At 41.3% G+C, this 25,785-nt stretch overlaps 1 protein-coding gene across 1 annotated transcript; it reads right to left on the bottom strand.

Moving 5' to 3' along the window:
• Window positions 1-724: 724 nt before the first annotated feature.
• MPHOSPH8 (M-phase phosphoprotein 8) lies at window positions 725-25,785 on the bottom strand (the record flags this gene model as incomplete). Its single annotated transcript, XM_084282586.1, has 14 exons — window positions 725-3,050; window positions 3,721-3,804; window positions 4,555-4,682; window positions 6,164-6,318; window positions 10,136-10,290; window positions 12,214-12,300; window positions 12,751-12,891; window positions 13,958-14,046; window positions 14,133-14,258; window positions 14,693-14,944; window positions 16,039-16,135; window positions 19,473-20,324; window positions 21,242-21,397; window positions 25,531-25,785. 14 exons carry the CDS (start codon window positions 25,783-25,785, stop codon window positions 3,009-3,011), a joined length of 2,619 nt encoding a protein of 872 aa, XP_084138712.1. The 3' UTR covers window positions 725-3,008.

The raw sequence follows: 25,785 nt of genomic DNA, 5'->3' as shown, positions 1-25,785 counted from the left end.
AGGCAAAAACTAAAATCTGATTCTGGGCACAGAGTAAGTTCAGGCAGTAGCGCAGCCTGGACATAAGACTGGAAGTGGAGCAGCTTTGCAGGAACTGGGTTTTGGGGATCCCCAAGGAGGAGACCCCACAGCCTCTCTGGGCAGCCTGTGCCAGGGCTCCGTCACCCGCCCAGCACAGCAGTGCTGCCTGGTGCTCAGAGGGAGCCTCCTGGGTGCCCGGCTGTGCCCATGGCCTCCTGTCCTGGCACTGGGCACCACTGAGCAGAGCCTGGCTCCGGCCTCTCTGCACCCTCCCGTCAGGGATTTAGGGACACGGATGAGATCCCCCTGAGCCTCCTCTTCTCCAGGCTGGGCAGCCGCAGCCCTCCCAGCCTCTGCTCACAGCAGAGATGCTCCAGTGCCTTCATCATCATTCTACAGCATCTCCCTTTCACAACATGGATGCAGCTCAGATGACTTGTGAGAAAGCCACCTCTGTCACCCACCAGCCTCCACTACCTGCGAGAGACGTCAGGACCACAAGTGCTGCTGTTGCAGCAGTGAAATATGACAAATCCAAGCCATCAGGACAATCGCCACTGCCATTCATCGTAAGGCCAGCTGCTCAGCCTTGCTGATTGATAGCAGCAAGAAAAACCACACATACTTCAGAAGTATTTCTGCACAGTGTCTACAGAAGTGATTTTTATTATAGCTACCTTCTCTTTCTCCTTTGTCCACCAAAACCTTTTACTTAGCAGTTGGATAAAAACAATGTAGTAAAGTCAGACAAGTAACAGCTTTAAACATCTTTTCATACACCTTTTACACATCTTAAATAGGGATCTAAATTTTATATCCCCAACCAAAAGAGATGGCTGCAAAATCCATCCCTCAATAAGAGCTTTATGAACTCAGGTTTTATTCCCCAGTCCTGCAGAACTCCTCCCTCCCTCCCAAACACCTCAAGGGAAGGGAGGAAAAAAAAACACACAAAAAAAATCCCCCCCCAACACCACCTTTGACAACTATTTGCTACGCCAACTCTTGGAGCAGTACTAGACATTTTTAGGTTAGACCGTACAACAGGTTCTAAATAGCATCTAAATATTATATGGACATTTGTTCACAAACCCTTTGTCCCCGTCTTCGCACAGTCCTTGAACAGCTCCAACGTTTACCACCGAGGTGTGCTGTACAGCATTCACCACGCACGCACCATACTCTGAAGCGTACAATGCAGGGATAGTGAGGAAATGGTAGCCACGTACATGACAGAGATCACTCCAACGTAAGGAAACACTTCAGAACATACCCTACCCTTATTAATCTTCCAGGATTATTTCATAATATGCTTAAAAGTTCGTTAATAGTGACGAAGAAGAAACGCAGCTACACAAAATTCCCAAGTGCTGGTAGGGACAAACCTGATTCTCAGCCAGCGCTTCTTGTGCATCTCAGGCGTCGAAACTTAGCAAAATGAGGTATCTCACGTGTCTCAGAGGCGGAGGTAACACGTCTGTTCAAAACCCAGACCTGTTAACATCTCATCAATACTGTTTGCAAAAAGACTATTTTAAATCCAAACAGAAGCGAGTACGTCGTGCTGCTGTTCTAGTTTCATAGAGCTTAATGTGACATTCCACAAAATTGAAATAGTGTGCTTCGTTACGATAATTTGGCATCTCTCATTATGAAAGTTTTAAACTTTCAAGAACCAAAAATTAAAACCTGGCTAACTGAACTTTTTCATACAAAGTCACAGTTCTTAAAAGGATACATCTGCACCATTTTGATGGTGAGCACTCAAATACATTAAAGAATTTATCCACAATAGTTTTGTGAGCAGTATAGGCACATAGTGGCATGTAAACTACCTGTGGCAACCAGAACAGCAAAGGCACAATCTGTTTTTTTTCTCCGTTTTTTTCCCCCTTTACTTTCCAAGATGTTTAATTTACAAAGAAAAATGCTCTGTACCTCATGCAGAAGTGTTAGATTTGTATAGTATAGCACAGAACCATCACAGAACTGCTGTCATCCAATAAAATGAGGCATTTAAAAAAAAAAAGATAGCAGCTCTTTGCACTCAGGAACTGAACTTCTGAACTAGAGGGCAATGTGTGTTCTCACCAGGCTGAGAACACCTGAAGCCCTCTGTACCTTCTCGTCTACAAAAAGCACTGCCCGCACACTGAAGGTAGGTTAATGAGTTTTCTGGTTTGCTGTTTGCAGCTTTTGTTTTCCCATATGCCACTTAACTAAAAACTCCCCAATTAAGATGCCTGTAAAACTATCAGTTGCTTCTCTAATACAAAATTAGTTTTCAAGCACTGACCTAAGGAGGAATCTGACCGCAGCCCTCTGCAAACTGGGCCTATTTGGATGCCTTTCTTCATACCTGCACATGGACTTAACTGTGTGTCCGAAGGGAATCCCTCTCAGCACACCTGCTTTATCATCAGGAAGCAACATAAGGAAGAGGTTCAAACCAGAACGCAGCCCCTAGCGATTCGAGGTTAAGTCTAATGCAGTAACTTTAAAGTGTAACTTCTACCCATGGCTCTAATACATCAGTTCTGCATTTTACATAGAAACATTACAGTTAGAGTAAGTAGAAAACTGTAGTTTACAAATGGAAAAGATCCTTCTATTAAAAAACATTTTACTTAGTTACCTTAAATAGTTCTCATATGCACCATTCCACATTGTGGAAAAGCTGAAATACGCAGTCTGGACTCCACAAGTTAAAGAAAAACAGAATTGTGTGTATTGGCACAAATACTTACATCTACATCTGTACAAGGTAAAAAAAATGCTGACAACCCTGTCCCAACCAGTGTAGCACACGCAGCTGCTCTCCAACACATCCTTTCCTATATGAATGCCAACAAACGCCAGTGAGATGGGAGCTTAGTCCTAAGGGTGTGGTGCCAAAAAGTTCCAAACTGCTTTGTCAGTCTCTGAGCAGAGGAATCAGAAGTATTTCCAAAAGTGTCGGTCCACTCAACACGTCTGCAACTGTGAGGTCACTGCAACTGCACTCTGTACGCTCCTATTAGCAGCTTTACCTGGAAAAGCAAGCAAAGGATTCATACACAGATTGTTCACGTGAAGCTGTACTGAACACTTCTGCTAATGTAACAGCATGAGGAAAGGCATGTATGAGATTGCTCAGTCATGAGCAGAAGAGGAAAAAAAGGAAAAGTATGAACTAGACATGCACACACACTTTCATACGAACATGCTTATTCATAATGGATTAAAAAATTGAAGAGCACAATAAAATATTTAACAATCTAAGTCTTAGGTATGAAGATCTAGAAAATTTACTGGTCCATCTTCCATAAAAAGCCCCACTACACAGGATCTGTAACTCCTCTTGCAACGTGCAGTGGGACGACTGCCCAAACCACCTGGAAGCACACACAAAGGACACCACAGGCTGTTTAACAGCACACTGCATATTGGGGTGAATGCTTCCAAACTCTAAAGGCACACAACAAACATCTGTATGCAGATGACAACTCCCTGTAGTTGTCATTAAATTCACAGTACAGATGTAGAAAAATTTTGGTTGTACCATTAGTTTATCCCAGCGCACAAGTTCCTGATAAGAAGTGGGTTGAGAAGACAGTGGGGAGTCCTTGGTTTTACATTTGCAACACACAACCAGAAGCACTCAGACTACAGAAGAGTTAACTTGTTGTACAGCACATAGTATTTGAGAGCATTTGGTACCTTGGCAGTAGGAGCTTCTGCTAACCGTATAAAAAGCTTGTTAAGGCCTGCAGTAGGGCTGAAGGAATAAATAAAGTGACTATCCTAAAAGGAAAAAGAAAATCACCAAAATTAGTGGCAGGATATGGTTAAAAGTGCGGAGCAAACTGAAATAACAGAACATGACATTTAAACTAGGGGGTGTGTGCCTGTTTCTTTGTTTTAAAGTTGCACATGCTGCAAATAACCTTTGTCATAATTGCAGGGAAAAAAAACAGTGCACAGTGATGTGTTTAACAGGAAAAAAAACACCAAGAAATTTAAATTAATTGGTAGAAATATGAGGGAGTTCATTAAAACAAGGCAAAACAGTTATATTTAATAACAGACTCGGGTGAAAAATTGGAGAGGCCAGGGGAATTTGTGAAGGGAAGCACCTTCAGATTCAGAGTTGTTGCCTCCCTGCTCAAGCCCTCAGTCCTGAGGTCGCAGTGTCACAGGGCAGCTGAGGTTGGCGCCACCTCTGGGTCCACCTGGTCTGAGCCCTGCTCAAGCAGGGACACCCAGAGCAGGCTGCCCACAGCCATGCCCCTGGCTTTTAAGTCATAACTTTTTAAGGAATCTAATATTACAGGGTTTGCAGTTCTTTACACACACACACCAAAAAAGTTCATTTCAAAAATTAAAAAATAAGTAAACAGCAACAACAAAAACAACACACACCAACATCACCAGCCACCACCACCACCACACCTGCATCGTAACACTTGAAATCCAAATTAAGGCTCTAAAATTTCCCAGGCTGTTCCACAGACTTTACAGAGCAGTTTTACAGTCAGTTATATGGTGACTTACCAAAAATACAGGGAGCTGGAATTTGTCGTTTAAAACCACAGCTTGTACACTGCATGGTCCACAGAGCCGAGCAATGACTTCTTTACCAAAGAAATTTGAATGGAAAACAAAGAGAAGGATTCCAGATCCTAAAAGGGAAGGCAACTCAGTCACATAAGGCTGAAACAAGAGCCATTATTTAGAACAACCACATACGCTGAACTTTTGGATACAAACAGTTAGGCACCTCTATAAATGTATAAATATGTATAAATATTAAACTCCAACGGAGCACTGAAGCAATATGAAAAAAAAGCAAATATGCAAAATCCGATCTCCCTAGCACAACCCAAACACGGAACACAACTGAGCAGGTCACAAAGCCAAGGTCTTTTGGCAGCAGGACTAACTGCACGTGGCTATTACAAAGGAAAACAAAATGGATCCAGTAATTCTCAGGTACAGTTCACTTCTGTGTTTTTAGAATTATCTAAAGTGTCAGGGAATTTAATGTAGCTTGGGTTGTCTTTTTTTTTGGTAAGGACAACTGAGCTCAATTAACTACAGATTTTTAAGAACTGCACTGAAATTCATAAGCAACTGCCTTCAATACCCCCAAATGCCTCATTTTAATAATATATAATGTTTCCTAATTCTACAAAGCACACTGCATCAAAAAATGGGATATATTTTAACCAAACAAATAAAAATTGGATAGACATAACCACTCACAATCCTAGTTTTAGTAGTATTTCAATCACATCAATGCATTATTTTGAAAAAAAAAAAAAACAACAAAACAAACAACAAAAAAAAAAAAACAAACAACAAAACACACACACAAAAAAACCAAGATCAGCATCAGAAGGTATTTCCCTGATACACTCAAAAGGCAAGAAAAAATGACTCAGCTAAAAAGAGCATCAGAGATTGTTCTCTGGATTCCCGACAGAATGAAGAAGTATTCCTAAATATCTTGGGAATTTGATCTTCAGCTTGTCAAAGGGGCTCAGAGGCAAAACAGAGTTGGTTGACACCGGCTTCTTTTATTTACAGCCTTTCTAAGTTGGGTTTGGGTCACAATAGTGTCATGACTGCACACCAAGATACCAGTGTGTTAGGCACTGTATACAAAACAAGGTGATCCACTACTAGATTCTCAAAGTACTTCTACGTTAAGATGTCTAAATATTAAAGTACTCTCTTAGATTAATATTTCTAATTATTATTTGTCCTAAGGTAAACCTGTCACATAGGCAACCTCTTCCTTCAATTCATGTGTTGCATAAGCTATGTGGTGACCCAAAAAAAACCAACCAAAACCACCCACAAAAAAAAAAAGCCAAACCAAAAACCCCCAAACCCAAACCACCAACACATATACACAAAACCCACCCACAATGCATTAAAACATGTTCCTCCTCTCCCTAAAGCAGGGCTTCCTTCTTTCAACTTCCACATTCCTTAATCTGAGTATAAAGAACATCCCCAACGTAATGCACTCTATTATAATAGGTGACAAAAACAATTTCACCTAGCAGACACTTAAGACATCCTTAAAGGGCAGCTTCTCAATGCGCTATTTTACTTTTTAAAAAACAGAAAGTAGGAAACACAACAAAATCCCTACCTTCTGGGACATTTTGTGGGGGTTTATAGTTAAAGTCCGTAGAGAAGTCTGGCCCTTCGCAGAGCCGATGACACGCAATTGGGAAGACTGGCTCCAGTAAAGCAAGACGAGCTTCAAAATAGTCCCTGATGGTATCTTCTGCTACTCTTGAGAGCCTGGAAGAGCAAAGCGAGGCCTGTACATCACGCAGTAAATTACCTTACCAGACGCAGACTTGATCAGAGCCGACACAAAACAGGATTTTAGATCACCTTTCTGAATTCCCAATTTTCAGGGCTTCATTACTAACATTTACATGTAGATGAACCCCAGGTCCCAATATTGTGGGAATTGAACATTTTATCAAGAGATCTGTTTGTGAAATCCATCCATCAGGTCTCCGCTGTTCATTTTTGTGGACAAGTCCACTGCAGCAGATACCATGAACTCTCACCAGCCACGTGCTTCTTTATGTAGGAAGATGTTGCTGAAACATCAGGCACGTACCAGCTGGCTGAACAGGAACTGCTTCTCTAGCATGGCTGATCCATGGACTGCAAGTACAACACCAGGTAAATCAGACACTCTATAATTTTATTGGTCATACTGTTAGAGGAATGCAATTCCCAATTATTCCCAGCTCTATTAAAACGCCATGGAAAAAACAGCAATTAAATAGCCCCCAGGCAATAAATAAAATGGGTACTTGGGAAGGGCAGGGGCTGCTAAATTAAGCATGCAGGCTGTCCTTCAACAGAGAGACCCCATTAACCTACGGTATTTGGCACTCTGACAAGCCAGCTATCAAGTAATCCTCTTTGGAAAGCTGTTTTGACATAAATGAGGTTTAAATGCCTCTGCAAGGCAAAGGTCCCGACTCTCTGCTTTGCAGCTTTCCGAGCCATGACTCAAAGCACAGCTCCCCTCCACGCCAGCCTGAGATTATTGCCCACAGAGCCTAAAAACCTGAGGTTTTTCACTGGAAAGAAACCACCAGAACTGCCATACCAAAGCAAGCCCAGAAGCTCACCTAGCCCAGTTTCCAGAGCTATATAAATAAGGGAGATTGAACAGCAGTCTTTGAGGTACGCTGCCCTAGTTTCCAGCAATCCCATTTAGAGGCATCCAAAACCAAACCGCACCTCTCCGCAGATCCGCTTAATCCCTTCTTAATTCCCATGCAATCGTGACCACAGAATTTTGCAATGAAATCCGTAATTCAGCTTTCCTGCACAAAAATACTCCTCCGTTTCCCACTTATTAATCATTTAAATGGACAGCCTCTAGAACCTGCCTCATGTTTTTTTTTCCCCTGACAACTGAAAAAATGAAATTTTGAGCTTTCAAACTGCCCCAGGGGGAGCTGCTTCTGCTCTGTCTCTCTGACCATTTCTACTTCACCTTTTTTGCTTCATCTGTTTTTGAAAAGAGGTGAAGGGAATGGGACACGCTATTTAAGACCTTCAGGCAACATGGATTTAGATTTTATTTTCAGCTTCACTACTACTGTATTACCTTCCTTTTTGATTTAAAGGCAGCACTGAGCTGGTATTTTCAGGTAATTATGGTGAGTGCAGAAGCCCTCTCAATTCACAAGAGCTGTTTTACTCTCTGTAATACACATTATTACAGCGAAACCCCACAGACATCACTTTGCATTTACCAGTACTTCATTTCACCTGCCTTTTCACTGGCAAAATTACATGTTCAAGATCTTACAAAACAGATCATGCAGCATAGCCAAACCTGAAGATGGCAGATTTTAAATATAAAACAGTCTGGAAAGGAATCAAGCAGTGAATGAAAGAAAGATTCAATATACTGAACGGCACGTGCCAGATCACATTTGTCTGTGTGTTTGCTGTTGCATTCAAAAAGCTAACTCTTGAGAATTTATCTACTTCACCTGCCCTTGCTCACTTAATTTTTTTATGTTTGAAAATTTATTATTAGTTTTTATACTTTTAACACTTAATTAAGTTAAATGCAGTGATCTACAATACCTCAGACAAACTATGGTGCATTAAAAATACTGGTGCCACAATACTGCTTCACCCCCTCCAGTATCAAGCCGGATTTGAACAAGTTACTGCAGCAAAAAGACAGCGTTGGGAAGTATAGCTGGAGACCAGTGCCCATGGTCCAGTCCTTCCCTTCTCAGCACTGGTGGGGCCACACCTGGAGTGCTGGGTCCAGTTCTGGGCTCCCCAGTACCAGAGGGACCTGGAGAGAGCCCAAGGCAGGGCCACCAGGATGATGAAGGCGCTGGAGCTGTGAGGAGAGGCTGGGAGAGCTGGGGCTGCTCAGCCTGGAGAAGAGGAGGCTCAGGGGCATCTCATCCATGTCCCTAAATCCCTGACGGGAGGGTGCAGAGAGGCCGGAGCCAGGCTCTGCTCAGTGGTGCCCAGTGCCAGGACAGGAGGCCATGGGCACAGCCGGGCACCCAGGAGGCTCCCTCTGAGCACCAGGCAGCACTGCTGTGCTGGGCGGGTGACGGAGCCCTGGCACAGGCTGCCCAGAGAGGCTGTGGGGTCTCCTCCTTGGGGAGCTCCAAAAGCCGCCTGGACGTGGCCCTGGGCAGCCTGCTCTGGGTGTCCCTGCTTGGGCAGAGGGGGCACCAGGGGCCTCCAGGGGCCCTGCCAACCTCAACCAAACTAACTTCATAACTGAGTTCCTTTAGACATCACGGGCAAATATCCCCTAGCCTTGGAAATACACTCAGGTTTTATTGGTTTGCAATAAAATGTCTTCTACTGACTTTTTACAAAAGAATCCACAAATTTCTCTGCCTTACAGAAGGGTTCTGTAATCTCCATTGTGAACATCAGCACAACAATCGTATGGGAGCATCTGCTTATATATTTGCTTAATATTAATTTTTTACACTTGGTATTCTTAAATGGAGCATTTATAAGGTTATAAAGGAAAGACTACTACTAGCTTCATAACAGAATAAGAGTATTAGCAGTACTACAGCAAGCAGCAGTGACATTTAAGAGGCGGTTTCTGTCAAAATAGATTTAAGAAGTTAGTTGATGGGAAACGAGACCAGAGATGGAAACAGTTTTCTGTGGACTAAAAAAGAAGAGAATGACTACAAGGCACCTGATACGTTGGTCTTCTTGAATTATACATAAAAACCACAAAGAACGGAAGTCATCATAAAACAACAAAAAGACCTGCACTGAGACAGCACTCCTCTGGCACTCCTCAGGCACTCATGGCAATACTTCACCTGCTGCAGAAGCTGAGACCTTCTCTAAAGGTCACTCAAGTTTGGAGATGGCAGGTTAAGAACTTCTGCTCTGATACGCTATCAGTTAGCTAGTGGTTCTTCCAAACTGACATTCGAAGAGCTTACTCTTTCTCTCCACTTTTATTCTTGTCCCTACTTTGTATCACTGTTAATCTGTTCTGTGTATTTCACCACACACCACATACACTGCACTGCTCTTTGGCCGTTCTGTCGCATGATAAATGTTTGCATTTCCATCATTTACTGGAACAGGAGCTGTACCTACCTCTCCAGCACAGAGTTCTCGAACTCTCCGCTCACAACTGACTCTTAAGGCTCAGCAACACCCTCATTATTTCCTGTCTGCAGGGACTTCTACCACCCCCAACAAAAAATAGAAGACTGCTTTTTTATTTTTTTAAATGAATGATTTACTTTCCATGCCCTAATAAGACTTTACATTCAACTGTCCAATACTTAGCTTTTATTTTTTCTGATTACTTTTTTTCTACTCTGAGGAATCTTTCACTTCTACTAGTTCCCTTTTCCCCCTCCCCACCTTTTTACTCGGTGTTTAAGTAACTTCCTGCTACTTGTTAGCTCACACAGTTTGCATTTCACATGATTTATCAGTTAGCTTTGTGCCCAAAGCAGATGCTTTCTTTCCAGAACTCTTTCTCTTCCCCATGACTTCAAATTATGACAGGCCCAGTGTTTCCAGCTTTGACAGAACAAACTTCAAAGTACAGTTTACTCACGTTTCCAAATGACTCTTGAGCTGCTCGTATACCAGTATGTTATTGCACTGCTTAGCAAAATGAAGTGCGCTGTTCTGATGCTTTGACAAAATATTGCAGTCTGCTCCGCTCTCAATCATAAGCCGCACTATGTCAGAATTCCCTCTTTTACACGCCTGTGCAGAGAGAAGGGAAGGATGGGCAACAACAAAATCCCATTAGAACAGCGAAACACCAGAGAAAGCAGGACTGCAGAAACAAATTAAAATCCAAATTTAGTTACAATTCAGAAAACAAGTTTAAGTAGGCATCCAGGGAATGCTAGCACAAATCCTGCTAACTCAGGATCATGCCACATACATGTAAATACTTCACCTTTACCCAGGCAATACTATGCAGCTGATCCCACAGAAGTAGCAACACTCAGGGTTGCCAAAAGGATTGCTAAAAAGACAAAAAGAAGTTCTATGACAAGATTTAAGCTGCTCAAGGACAGTTACTGTAAACTGCCTTCATGCCTGAACAAACAGGCTTCTGCAGAAGCATTCAGGATGACTGATCTAACACTCCTAAACGTCCATTACTTCAGATTTCCAGTAAACGAGTGGAATTTCCCCCAAATTATTTAGCCATTTTAGACAGATACTATTTCAACTGTGTAAGTGTCCAAGCCTGATCAACATTACCTCCAGCAAGAATTTAATTTCAGGGCATCTCAACTGAAGACTGGACAAAGGTACAGGAAAAGCTAAATAAAGCCCTACTTTAAAGGACGCAAACTTACTCTTGGCAGCTTGTTTTCAAACATCTCACTCAGAATTAGCGAAAGGCACAAGAAATATAAATTTCTATCCTCACGAGGCCTTTCAGAAATGAACATCTGAAATTTGTTTAAGGCCTGAACTTTCATATCCACTTTCAATCCCTAATCTTCCATAAATAAACAAAACCGATACACCCTTCCCCCCTCCCAAAAAAAAAACAAACAAACAAGAACCCTACAACACCACAAAAATCACATATCACCTCTGAGAAAAATGAACTGCCAAGACTTCCCTCCCCCCGCTTTCAGAAGTAAGATCCAGCTCCTCAGGTTAAGAAAGAGTGACTTGATAAACACATCGGTATGTTTATCCACACATGGCTAAACTTGTTTCAGTAAGTTACAGGAAATTAAGACCCAACTCTTCATATCTGCACAGCAAATAAATACAGGGAATAAGTCACTGTAGGATGCCAATTAGGAAGTATGCACAGCTGTGTATCAAACAAGAAAAATATTGCTGAAGAAATATGAAGCTCGAAACTGAGATTCATGGAGGTAGACAAACTGCAAGGAGATTTTGGATGTAAGTGACTGAGGAAACCACAAATGTGTCACCACTTTCTTTACAGAAGATATGAACTCTCTGAGCCTTGCAGAGGTTAAGACAGAAACAATATGACGTTGTCTTGCACAGAAAACCTCTTGTAATCTCTTCTGTAAACAGCCTCCATGAAAACAGAGCAAGTTTATCAGGAAGAGGAACTTCAGCGGAATTATCCAATACAAACCAGAAAATATTAAGAGGAGCACAGGCTGTTTTAAGAGTCTTAGAATTTTCCCATTAAAACAACAGTAAATACATAAACAAATTATTTCCTTTGTGATTGGAGGAAATAAAGGTGCAGAACAGGCAGTGGGAAGGTGACTGTAAACCAGTTACTTTATTTCTGGCCAGCGATTATAAGACAGAAGTCAACATTTCACAGCAACATTCTGAAAGATTCTCCTTTGTGGAGTTTTTGATCTCCCTGCTGACAATCAGATTATCTCAGTTTAAAGACCACGTCCACGTTTCTTTGACCCAAACAGTGGAAGAGACGAGAAGCCACATCTAACACTAGGTTGATGACATCTGGATCCATGGTTTAGATATAATACCTTAAAAAAAATGGATCAAAACACTGCCTCAAGTAACTATGAGTAGTATTTGTATTTCAAATGCAGTATATGTCCCCTGACTAAATCAACTCTGCAAATGCACTTTTGTCTTCTATACTCTATTAGTTTCCCAAGTATTATTGTTAAACTGCATCAGGAAAAATATTGAATTTACCTTCATTAAAGCAGTTTCACCACTGCTCTGCTGCATGTTCACATAGGCCCCAGCTTCCAGAAGAATAGCGACCGTTGTAAGAAAATTCTTAAAAGCACAAAACAAGTAAATATAAAATATTCAGTTTTCATTTTCAAAATATAAGCATGTCACAATTGCAGTTGTTCTCTCCCATTGCTCATAAAACTCATTTTAGACTCTGGCAAATAACTAGCCATAGGCATTTCTAATTCTTACTTTTTACTTAGCTTGGTAACAGTAATCGCTTCAGGGGGAAAAAAAAGCCTGCACTGACCGCAAACCTGGAATCAAGCTTTCCTTTGGCCTCGTACCTCCTGTACCTGGAAAGCTCATGAACCAGTATGAACAACAGAGAGCACCAGGAAACATCCTTTAACTTTAATCAAGCTGGACTTTGAGAAGAGCTTAAGGTCTCCCTTTTTGGGGATCAGCTAAAGGGGCAGAAAAAAACAGATCCCACTTTTGCATGTACATAAAAGAGCCAAGAACTACAAATATGATGGAAAACAAGCCAACCTTTTCAGCTGCATGTATCAATGCAGTTGTTCCATTTTTCTGTCTGCCATTAACTTTGGCTCCTTTCCTGATCAGGACCCGCAGGAGGTCATCGTGCCCACCAGCAGCAGCAAGCATCACCAGGGTCATTCCACTCGAGTCCTGCAACAACAATCGTTGCCAAATACTTGAAGATAAATCAAAGCCGCAAAACAAAGACTGCAAGTGCATCAACAGGTTTCACAGAGATTCTCCTCCCCAGCAGAAGAATTCACACATAGATGACTGCCAGATGCTGACAAACTATCACCTCCCACTTCCCTCGCCCACAGGCCTCACACTCGGCGCTTCATAAATCTAACGAGCCGAACAAGAAGGAAAAACAGAACGAAGCAGGATGAAAAGCAGCAAGGTATGTGATGGCGGGGAAGACGGCAAGACAGTGGAAAAAAAGGAGAACCACTGGAGAAAATTCACATTGCCTTAAGCCAGTTGCTACCACAACACAGCTTTTGGATTTTATCTGAGGAAAAATACGAAGAGATTCCTGTGGGCAGCCAGTCTCCTCACCACTCCTTGCATTGTCCATCAGACACTACAATTCAAAAACCATGGGCTTGCCTCAATAGCTCATTTTGCATCTTCTTTTCTCCCACACTATGAAAGTTTTAGCATAACATATAGTCCTCAAAATGCTACATGAGTGCACAAGGTCACTGGTTAAAATCCTGATGTCAGAGATTTTAATTCTCGAAACGGAGTTGCAGTACTGTTTAACAGGAAAATAGACCCCTGAAGGAAAAACCAGTAAGCACACAGCTGACAAAAAAAATTATTCATGGGGTGAAGTTGTCCCAGTCTGCTGAACAACAAAAAAAAAACAACTTTTTTTTCCATGTATAGACATTTTACATGTTTCAGGCACTTAATCTGCCAGCTATCATCATTCCTTATACCACTTAAAATTCTATGTTTCTTATTCAGTTCAAATCCAGTAGGCAAATCCTTTGCAAATCCAGCTAGTAGGATGTTTCTATGAAACTTCACTTTTTCTTTGGATGAAATGGGAACAAATATTGAAACCTTGTATTCTGTGCTCCCTTTTCTCCCACTGTGCTTTTTCCAAGGTGAAACAGAAATCTGCTACTAGCAGGACATAGCCTTTCAAACAATCCACATTTGTACTTCCCACCCACCCCCCTCAACAGCTCTATTACAGAGCATTTACCTCTTGATCCAGATTATATTCCTCGCTTGAAGAAAGTGCCATCTTCACTGTCATATAATCCCCACTTTTGACAGCATCCCTCAGGAGTGCTAGAAAATAAAGTTAATGCAGCTATAGAATATTCCACATTGAAATGCCAGATCAGAAACATCCGTTCCTCCCAGCAACTACTCACTGCTGGATATTGGTTCTGTTGAGACATGATTCTCATCTTCTCCATCGAGATGCTTCTGGAAGTCTTCTAGTGTCAGCCATTCCAACTGCATGTCCATACCCAAACTCAGGACTTGTTGCTTGCCATCTATCACATATTTGATTTCACAGAAGAAAACAAAAAAATAAGTAACTAGTAACTTATCTGTTTCCAGATCATTCACTGCTTCAATGATCAGCAGCACAACATGCTACTTTTCATTCAAACACTCTGGAAGCCAGTGTGAAATGGTTCCAAACAACAGCAGCCACGTTACAAGCAGACACTTGAAAGAAATCTCTTAGTTGTCCTACAGCATTAGGCTGAAGGGATCAGAGATGGTGAGCGGTGTTACAGCAATAGCAGGAATACACTGGGAACACACTGATAAGCTGAGAAGTTATCAATGAGTTTTCAAAAGAAAACATTATTATAGCCAGCAGGGGAAACAAGAATTGGAGCACTGAAAGATGCAAGCAGGAATGGAAAGAGTACTAAATGCAAGTGCTCAGCTTTCTCCTAGATTTGCTTCTACGGCTCACCAGAGTTCTCCTCCATTTGACACACATCCACTACTTCTCGATCACCTTCTGCAGCAATGTAATTCCATGTTTCTGTTTCATCTCTTATGCTCCTCCTTTCCTTGTACACCTTGCTGTCCTTTGATTTTAATTCTTCTATGAATTTACATTCTAGCGAAGATTCTTCTCGTTTGCGGTTATTCTCAGAATAGTCATTTTTCTCTTCTGAAGCTACATTAAACAATTCAAATGCACTTTTGATGTCTTTAAAGCCTAGAATATTAAGACAGTTACCAAGAGTGACTACTTGAGCCACTAAAGACTATCACATAACAAAGTTTAAGTGAGTGACCAGAGTCCATTCAGAAAACTTAATCATTGCTGGAGCATAGCAGCAAGCTTAAGTATAAGCCAAAATCAGGGAAAGCAAGTTCACCTCCAACTACCCTGGAAGTCTGGGCTCTGGCTGCTTTCTACATAGTACCACCACCTTTTTAACAAATTTGGTTTAGAATCACGCATAAGTTACTACTTTGAAAATATGGTTCAGTTCCTGTGATAAACAAAGGACACATGCTGTATGTGGAACAGTAATTAATAGTCTGTTACCACTTTTCTTGAGCACTGTAAGCATCTATTATCTTTTAAGTGAACAATGTTCCTCTGGCAATAACTATTTGAAGTACTAGAGCTCCTCCTATACCTATTCAGAATGACCAAAGGTGGACTACTTTGTTTTCCTCTCAGTTTATCCTTGTCAGAGTAGCAAGGAAATTTATCCTGAACAAAATCATCCAGAATTTTACTGAGATCAAGAGTGGTAATATCAATACTCTATTAAACAGCAAAGAACAGAAGCACAACCTAGAGACTTTTCTTCCTATTTCAAAGCAACCTGTTCTGTTATTGAACAATAACTCAATGTGGCTAAACCACCAGGTAGGAAGTTTGTCTGAAGTGAACCTCTCCAAGTTACTCTAAAAATAGAGAATGTGTATATCGAGTGATAACAAAACAATTCTGGAAATAGAGAACCACTGGATGAATTCATCCAAAAAGACTGCTATTAACAGCATGATTATGAAGCATAATTGACAGTACTAAATGAAAAAGGGCAAAATCCTGACTTGTAAGAAGGTTCTCATGTTTTTATAGACACTTTCATGCCTCATATATGAAAGCACATACAGCATTCTCATGAAGCATACGTTAACAAAGCCATAAAAGGCTTTTGCTTCCTAAAATAAGAACAAAAAATTGACGTTTCTGAAATGTGCTACAGAAATATACTGTATCTGCTCTTGTAGTTATCAGAAGAGAATGCCTTGAAGGGTCTTCCCCTTCTCTTTTTAGCAATTAGCACTTACTTTTTAGGCCCTTCTGTTCTTTTCTGCTTTTTTCTTCTTTTTCAGGCTCCTTTTTCAGAGATTTGTCTTTTATTTCGGTTTTCTTTATTTCTTTCTCCTAATATCAAGAAAAAGATAAAATTAAAGTGGTAGGGAGAAAAAGGGAAATAAATCTCCTTTCACTACTCCAGTGATCTCATGTTTACAATTACTACTACTGAAAACTGTACATAGCAGGCTTGTGGACATTCCTAAGAAAAGGAATTAAATGGGTGAGACAGGAGTTACTCTGTGAAAGCTTCTTCAGTAAGAGAAAAGATGTTATTTCTAAATTAAGGAAGTTCAATTCTGACTTTTGCAGCATCCCAGTCATGCAAGGTGCTTACATATGCCAAAACCAGCATATGTTTAAAATTTTTGTGCTTTACAATTCATCAAAATGAGACAGACAGATATTCACACATGCACATGTATATATATAAAGCAAAGACAAAAAAAAAAAGGAACACGAAACTTTCTCTATTTAACATTAAGTCTTAAACGTTAGCTGGTAAATCACTTGTGAATACAGAGCAAGTAGAAACCAGAAGTCTCTTAATTTTAGAAGTATTCTCTCTACTAAAACTGGGACAAAACAACTAAAATCCCTTGGTCCAAAAATAAGGAGATTACAGATCAAGGAGGCACAAACATTCAAAGTACTTCAGGGATCATAAAACACTTATTTGCAGGAAGGAAATTTGAAGTTGTGAACCTCTCATTTGTTTCCAATATTTAACTTGAATACAATGCAATCATTTCTAAGTATTTAAGACCTTCGTAGCACCATATTCAAAGCAGTTATGACACAACTGACTTTGACCATAACTGAGAAAACTTGACATTTGTATACAGAAGGTTTGAGGGTTTCCACTTTACACGTACAGAACAATGTAGCAACAGTCATTTGTGGAAAATGCACAATCAAAAAAAAAATCCACCAAAATCTATTCTATCCGCACAGAAGATTGAGCTTAGCTTTACCAGTATCAGATAAATTATGGCAGATGGAGAGATACAACCAACTGCACCAAAAATAAGAAACCAACTGCCTCCTCCCAAAGGTTGCCTTTCTTCTTCTCCTCCAACCTCTCTTTACATTCAGTCAGCAACCTCCAAACCATAGAGTAGGAGGGAGGTTATTTTTAGAGGAGGGAGGAGTATTTTATCAGCCCCAACACTAACTGGGTACATGGAATAGCACAGGCTTTCTGAAAAACTGCCACCAGAATAAGTCCACCAAAGCACTACAGACTGAATTCATCATTAAATGCTACCACTTCTTAGAAAGGTAAAGAATTAAAATAAATTAATTTAGCATACGATAACGTGTTAGCAGAGCTGTAGCACTGAACCCTCCTTTTCTCCCCCTCCTTCCCCACAAAACTCCAGCTTTTAATCACAGACATGATTAACTGGCAGCACAGGCAGCTGTTGTCCCAGGCAGATGCCCAAAGTAGGAGGGGACAAGTGATTTACCAAAACCATTACCAGGTATTTGCTAAACACAAGGGCTGTTATAATCAGTTACCCTGAATTCTATTCCAGATTTCTAATACTGATTAGATGCACAATGCACCCTGCATCTATTTTTGGAGGTAAATCAAAAGGAAAGGAGGGTTCAGCATACAAAATGACTTCAAACAGAATATGGTGCTACAAATTGACACAACAATGTTCTGTAATCAGAGCTGCACAATCACGGACAGGTAGCTGAGAACGATGCGACAATTTTATCCGAGAGGAATGATCTGATTGGGCCAACAGCTTTGTGAAGCCATAAAAAACCCTACAGCTCTCCACCAAACCCACCCATGTAATCAGTCCGCAGTTGCTCTGGAGAACAACTAGCCAGTGACAGCAAACATTGTCTGAGGTCCCAGAGAGAGAGCAAAAAGCAGCATGTTTTCCATGATTCCCCAGCACACGAGAGACATACAGACATTTTATTGACAGTGCTGGCTGAAAAACCAAAAGAAAACACAGGCTTCCACCTGCTAATTATTTCTTCATATTTAGCATGACAGGATTTTTATGCTTTGGTAAATAAAACAGGATTCCAAAGATGTATCCAATTGCCACGACCAATGTTGCTCTCTTATGAATGCTGTAGCCTCAAACATACTTGGAGTACTACAGGGCCATGCCATTCCAGTTAGTTAACAGTCTAGAGAGGATTATTTAAAGAGCTGTTTGACACAGCTATGCCTCGATGCTATTAACCTTGTTTACAAGAGCTTTCACCACTAAGCTCTTGCAAAAATAGTACTTTGTGTAGCTCTGCTCCAAGATTACTCCATGTAATATTTCTATACTCTGTCCAAAATCAACTTGATCATGTTTAAGGTGGCCTACTCCATACATAAAACAGTCTGAAGCAGAGGACCACAGCTGAATCTACAGAAATAAGGCACTTGCCACCATGGAATTGTGGCCTTAGAAGGAGTGGGATAAAATCTGTTAAGTATCAAGGTATTTTGGCTGCAGCCATACCAGAAAGGGGTATCTCTGGGCAAAAAATTTTTTAAGAACTGCAAATTGTATTAGAATAGGCTCAAGAAACTGAACAAAAATCCTCCAAAAGTAGCTTTTTCTCAGAAACTTTCTAGAAATAATGCTTTTTTTCCCCCCACTACACACTTTTTTTTTTTTTTTTTTTTTTTGCTTTTACCAGCCGGGTTTCCTGATTGAATTAAATAAGAGAAATTAAATATTCTATTAGTATTTGATTAGTTCATTTGTTACAATAGGTACAGCATTGGCAGTTACCATGACACCAAGCCGTGCAACTCAGCATCTCCTGTGCGCAGCACAGGAATTCTAACAAGACAAGACAAGCTGCACAATTATCTTAGAGACTTTGGTTTTGAAGCAATTTCAGCATTCCGATTCTTCGGAAGGTGCTAATGCATGTAAAGCACAACTGAGTGGCTGGCTTTTGAGACAGATCAAGTGTTCGTCTTACCTCAAAAATGTGCTTCATTGTGCGGCGTTGGATAGCTGCTACAAGACTGAAAGCATTACTATGCAAGAAGAAAAAAGTCAGACTGAGGCCCTACTGTTGAGGCTAGGGGAAACAAGAGACTGAAAACGAAAGCACGTGTCTCTGGAACAGTAAATTTTGCCCTAAGTAGGTACGCAAAAAAAACAGGAGAAATTCATATTTTCACACCTAAAGACACTCACTCGTCTCTCCTACAGCGTTCCCCGTTTTTCCAGTGTTCAGAATCCAGAAATATTTCAGCCTGGCCTACAGATTGGGCACTGAGACTTTTTTATTCACCTCATTAACCTTCCGATTCGTATTTTTCTCTTTGCCATCATAAACAGTAGCCTTTTGAAGTACCTCAACCACCTCAAATGTGTTTGATTAACCCCTTCCTCCCCCCCCACCCTAATGTTGTAACATTGCTTACCTCCCCAGCTGAATCCGTGGACTTGCCTCCTCTTTCATCAGCGCTCAACTTCAAACCTTTCTGCACTGGTGCAGGAGCAGCTGGCACTTTCTCCAACTCCGCAGCTACAGTTTTTACTTTTTCTTGACCTTTTTGCCTTTTGTGCATGCTCTTCTTCTCTAAATAGTTATCTTTAGTTTCTACTTTTCTACCTTCGTCTTTATAATCTTCAGATTTCAGATTTTTCTTCTTCTTTCTTTTAACCTTAACCTCAACACTATCATCTTCATTACTTGCTGATCCATCCAGATGCCTGTCAGCAATGGAATCTTTTTCAGCAATTTCTTGTTCCAATCTCTCTTTTCCACATTTCACCTTTTGTTTCTCCTCTTTATTTTCAGAATATAAGTCTGAGGTTTCATTATCAGTTCCTTGAGAAAGTGCATCATCTAAAGTACTTGACTCTGAGTCAAACTGAACATCTTGCTTCTCCTTCCGTGATTTTTTATTTTCTTTAGAATCTTCTTTTGATTTTACTTTTACATCTTTAACTTCTCCTTTCTTTTTCTTGACTTCTTTACTATCTTCTTTCTTTTGTTTTTTAGGATCCTTTGAATCTTCCCTCGTTTCTGAAGTCCTTTTTTTTGGTTTTGAATCTGAAACCACAATATCTGAGGAGTTTTCACATTCTGTTCTGGGTTTTTCTTTGAGTTTTGCAGACTTAGACTTTTTCTTCTTCGGGTCATCTGGACTTCTATCCTCTCCATCTTTTGACTTTTTCTTTTTCTTCTTTGGTGAAACATCATCTTTTGTTTCACTTTGCCGGTCACTGTCAGATTCTGCTTCAAATACATCATCATTTAAAGAGAGTTTCTAAAACGCAGGACAGAAAAGATAAAAAAAAAAAATATACATATATATATATATTTCCTCATTAAACTGTATCACTTTAGCATAAGCCATCCAGAAATGGCAGTGATGATGCTTTTTGGAAAAGTCAATTGCTGTTTAAACATTACAAATAACATTCCTTTCTGCCAAATTGTAAAATTTGTAAACACAATTCTAGCTCACTTACCTAAATCATATTTCTAACTGCCTGAAAGAGAATCAATACATAAACAAGGAAACCAAGGCAACTGGAGATCCAGCAGTCAGACTCCAGAACAGAATTAAATCACAAGCCTTTTACACCAAAAGCAATTAACCTGACTTTGTAAGATTTATCCACAGGTTTCTCAGAAATAGCAGCTTTCAGATTCCTATACATGATTTTGAAAATGACTAAAGAGTTAAACAAAAATGAACAAGAAAAAAAAGAGAAAAAAGCCATATGCTGCCTTCTTGCAGTTCTTTTTTTTCTGTATTCCTATCTTATCTAAAAGGTTTTGCTTGTTAACCATTAATTTAATCTGCTACACAAAGCAGTAGGGTGAAACAAGCAGCATCCAACTTCAGTGACAAGAATAAGCCTGTGGGCAGGCAAAGGGGTTGGTTTTGTTGTCAAAAGCAAACCACAATGACGATACATCATTTATATAGTCTCATTAGAAATTGAAATAAAGTTTTAATGAATTTCGACTCTACAAGCAAGCCTGTCAATTCAAAAAAAAAAACCTTAACCAAACAGCAGCAGCAACGTTCAGTTTCTGCTGAAACAAAACAGTTTTAGATCAAAGAGAATATTTTTAATTCCATATCCCAGATGTCTTCCATTCTTGTGTCCTCCATTAACAGAGTCTAGATAGGGAATTTGTCTTCATTTTAAGATAACAGAAAGAGAAACACACCTGCACGTCTTTTTTAACAGGTTTAGGCTTATTGTCCACTATTTTTTTTCTGAATTCAAGCAGCACTTCCTTGCAGTCTTCCAAATGCACCTCTGGTTCCCAGGTATCATCATCAGAGGTATATCCCTTCCACCGTACTTTATACAGAATTTTACCCTGCAAGAAAAAAAAAACAACAAGCAAACATTTAATAAAATACAACACTATGCAATGTACTCAGTTCTTGTGGGTAATCAGTGGATGCATCATTTTGTGTATGTGAAAATGAATATAATGGGAATTCAACCTCATGCTGAGGTAAGAATTCCTAGAATTGTTCCCATCTGCATCACATGCTGAATTAAAGAGGTTGTAAAGTTTCAGTAGTTGTAGTGGTTTTAACCCAAGTATTTGTATTACCTGATTTTTGTCAGAAACACAGTTTCAACGCACATATGTTCCCAGACATTTTACTGAAATTGATTTTCTGACAGTTACAAAATTAAGTTAATATTTCTTCTGTACAAGTTTTAATTGCTGCTCTTTGCTGAAGAACTTAATTTAAAGCCTAAAGATTTATAATGCAATAACACCATTCACACAGTTCTTAACTGGAATTGATAACGTGTTAGATTTATAAGCAATGTCACTTTTGATGTCACTTTTACCGAAATGGTAACAATTGCTCAGGAAAAAAGCATCTTTCAATGAGATCAAGTCAAATCTAGATGAAACTTGATTGTGCACATCCCAAAGTTGGTTACAAAGACATCGGTAAAAGATGCTATGACAGCCCTAGACCAATTGTTTCAACAGTATCTGGCTTCATTGGAGGATGGTATCACAACTTATAGTCTCCAAGTTTTTCTACTTGATTAGAAAGTCTTTTACCATTCAGGGAAGGAGAAAAAAAAGAAAAAGATGCTTTTCACCCAAGTCTCTCTTGCTTTCTCCTAAGCAAAGCAGTCTGAATCCTGATGTTTCTCAATACAGACTCATTTTCTCGCTGCAAGGCAAGGCTTATTGGTCCAAGCATAATGCTGCCATAGTCAGACAAGTGGCAACTCTGGGCTGTGTGCACCGAGCTTAACCAAAAAGCAGAGTCACATCCCATGAAATCAAGGGGTTCCTTTCATGGATTAAACCTGCGTTCTCTTTAAGCGCCTGTATAACAAAGACCAGCAGCAAATTTAAGAAAGTCCATTTTCCATTAAAAGGGTAATAATGAGTATAAGGCAACATAACTTATTTTATAAACTTATTTTCTAAAGAAGTTCACAAAGCTGCTAACCAAAACACCTTCAGAGAGGTGAAATAACAATATCTCTTTCTTTCATAAACAGATTGATGATGCTCCCAAAGATCCTACACTGCTAACTAAGCCTGGAGAACAAAAGTTTCAAAAGAACTGCTATTTGACACTTAGTATTAGAAATGTTTATTTCTGTATTTTTCTATTTTTGCCTGAGCACCACTGACCTTTCAAGAAGTGTATTCATATATACAGCACATATTGAAAACTATAAAACTTCAGCAATCAAATCTGCTTACAACCTTATTTTGCTTCACAGACAAATAAATAAATGAAAAAGCCTATATTCAGATACGTTAACATAACACTTCCTCTTATAATTTAGCTTAGCCATACTCTTGATTCAGGAATTAGCTTTAAACCTAATGTTCACCTGTCTCTTCCTCTCTTCTAACATGGTTCCTCATGAAAGCAGCAACTCATAACATTCTTGTTACAAACACCGGCATAATTTTGGTTGTAAGTGATCTCTGGAACTAACAAGCACAATGCCCTGCTCAAAGCAGCTCCAGCTAGATCAGGCTGCTCAGAAATTTGTCAAGTTTTAAGGATCTCCATGGATGGACATTTCATAACACCTCTGAACTCCTCCCACTCCCTCAAAGCAAAGAAATCTTTCCTTTGTATCTCATCAGACTGCCCTGCGTGCCCTGTGCTCCAGGTCCCCACGCTGCCTTCACAACCCTCACGGGGTTCACTCTGCTGTGTCCATGTCTCTCCCAGAGCTCAGCGCAGCACTCCTGGGGCATCTCAGCAGTGCTAAGAGAGGAGGAAGCATCACCCTCGATTCTCTTCATGCTGATGGCCTTCTTTGCTGCAGGAACAGCTCACTCTTGCTCAACCTACCTGCCTGCAGGGACCCCCAGGTGCTCTCCTACAGCCTGTCACCCTCCTGTCCCACAGCACAGGGTTATTCCATTCCTTCAGCTTGTTACCGCCACCATTACACCTCATAACTCAGGTACAAAAGCAGTCAGAAGTTAATTAATTAGTTGAGAAAGCTGAATAAAATAAAATCTTACATAAACGTAGGTCTATCTGTTGAACGACTACATCCACCATACGGCAAATAATAGAAAAAATGCAGCGTAAGTGAAGGCAGGAGATGGAGCATCATATTAAAGATGCATACACAGCCTTTCCCTTACCTGACAAAGTTAATTTATTCTACACTATTTCTCTCCTGTCACTTATAAATAACAGAAAACTTCAAAACATTTTTACGCCACTGTAACTTCTACAAGAGCCAGTGATAGGTTAGAGCTCCTATCACCACCTCATTAAAGAACAGAGTTAATGTTACCCATTTCTACAGGGAAATGTCACAGTTTCCCTTAGTACCCATTATTTTAGTAGAATTTCAGTGTGGTCCAAAAGGCTTTCTAAATATAACATTTCCAAATTTTTATTGCTAATTGCCTCAAGTAGGACAAGTTAGTGTCTCATCTACCAGCAACTCTAGCTGCCCAGCCCAACCCTGTGCCCAGAGTGCTGCCCTGCTGTGCTGCCACCAGCCCCAGCAACATTGGGACCAGAGGTGGCAGGAGCTGCTCTGTGCCATGCTCTGGGCTCTCCCATGTGGGCACACACAGCACACGAAATCAACAGCTGGTTCAGCATCTCCTTGGGCTTCCTAACCTACCTGGGAATCACTGTCCTGAAGTGGACTACACGCCGTATGCTCCACTGAATGCTCCATGCAGCTTTTTTCCACTCCTTTCAGATGTTAGGACTAGGTGTGAGCAATTACCTGCCTTGCCCAGCACGTCTGAAGCACAGGAGCATGGCACCCCACTGAATAGCAACAGAAAGGCGATCTGGCACAACTGCAGCCCGTGCTACGAGGCCACAGTGAGCACGCACTGGGTGAGGCACACGCACACGGTAATGCTCAGTGCTCTGACCCAGCCTGGCAACCTCCAGCACCCAGCATTCAGGGCCTGCAGCAGAATGGGCTGCCAGAGCCAGCAGACACCACTGACACGTTTAAGGGGGGGACTCCAGGCATTCCGGTGCTCTTTAGAAGCGTGTGGAACAGTACGTTCCTCCTTCTCCCCCAGTATACTGATTTTCACTGCCATCACTGCAGAAAAAGTACTCTTGCTTTCAAGCCAGACCCACTGTTTTGATTGACACTTTATACAGGCAGAACTAGAAATGCTCTATTACCTCTGGAGCCTCTGAAAGCTATTACCTCTTAAGCCATCAAGATTCTGCACCATGAAACTGCCTATTCGTGACAGCACCACGAACACGTGAGCAATTCTTCACCTCAAGTTTCCCTGACCTAAGGGCTCCAAAACCCTCACGTTTCACACTAAGCAGGGCGCCTTCCGTGCCATCGCATACCTGACTGAAGCCTGAAACCGAAGACGTAAGTTAGCCAGAATGCACAATTTGCAGATACATAAAGCACTTTAAAAGAGGCCATCTTTGGTGATTTTATTTATTTATTTATTTATTTATTAGTTTTTGCTTTAGAAGTTCAAGAAATTTTGGAAGAACTTCAAAAATCCAGTCCTGCTTTTTACCTTTTTAAGGTAAGATATTCCTTCCTAAACCGAACCAGAAGATCTCTAGGGCTAGTTATTTCAACTGGAAGCGGTCCCTCTATTTTGAGGGGTCTCCCTGCATTTTTTTCCTGTCACTTCTACTAAAATACACTCTGCAACCACCTCCAAGTTCCTTCCCCATTACGCTCCCCCCTGCCCAAACACCTTACACCAAGGCACTCCTGCAGCTCAGGCATAGCAGCACGGCGCACCTCAGCGCTGCAGACAAAAAGAGAAGTTAGTAAGGAGTCAGGTTTGCTTTTTTTTTTTAAGCTGGTGCAGCAAGAGAGGGAAACCCTCGCTCGCAGACCGCGTTTCACGTAGCAGCGCCGCCGGGGAAGGCTCCTCGCCCACACACGAGGGGTTCTCCTCAGGAAAACCCCGTCTCGGGGCAGGCTGCGTGAGGGGAGGGCGGGCACCGCGCCCCGGCCCCGCCGCGCACTCACCCCCTCGCTCTTCACGTCGAGGATCTTCTCCACCTCGAACACGTCCTCCTCGTCCTCCTCCTCCTCATCCTCCTCGCTCTCCCCGCCGCCTCCTCCGGCCTCCCCGCCGCCTCCTGCCGCCGCCTCACGGCCGCCCGGCCCGCTGCCCTCTCCCCCCTCAGCGGCCGCGGCCGCCGCCGCCTCCTCCTCCTCTTCCTCCGCCCCCTCCCGCCTGGCCGCCGCCGCCTCAGCCCCGCCGCCGGCCGCCGCCGCCAT

Source organism: Netta rufina (genome assembly GCF_964035555.1).
Source record: "Netta rufina genome assembly, chromosome: 1".
Taxonomy (NCBI): Eukaryota; Metazoa; Chordata; class Aves; order Anseriformes; family Anatidae; genus Netta; species Netta rufina.
Note: the sequence above shows the minus strand (reverse complement) of the source record. Positions and strands in the feature narration are given on the sequence as shown.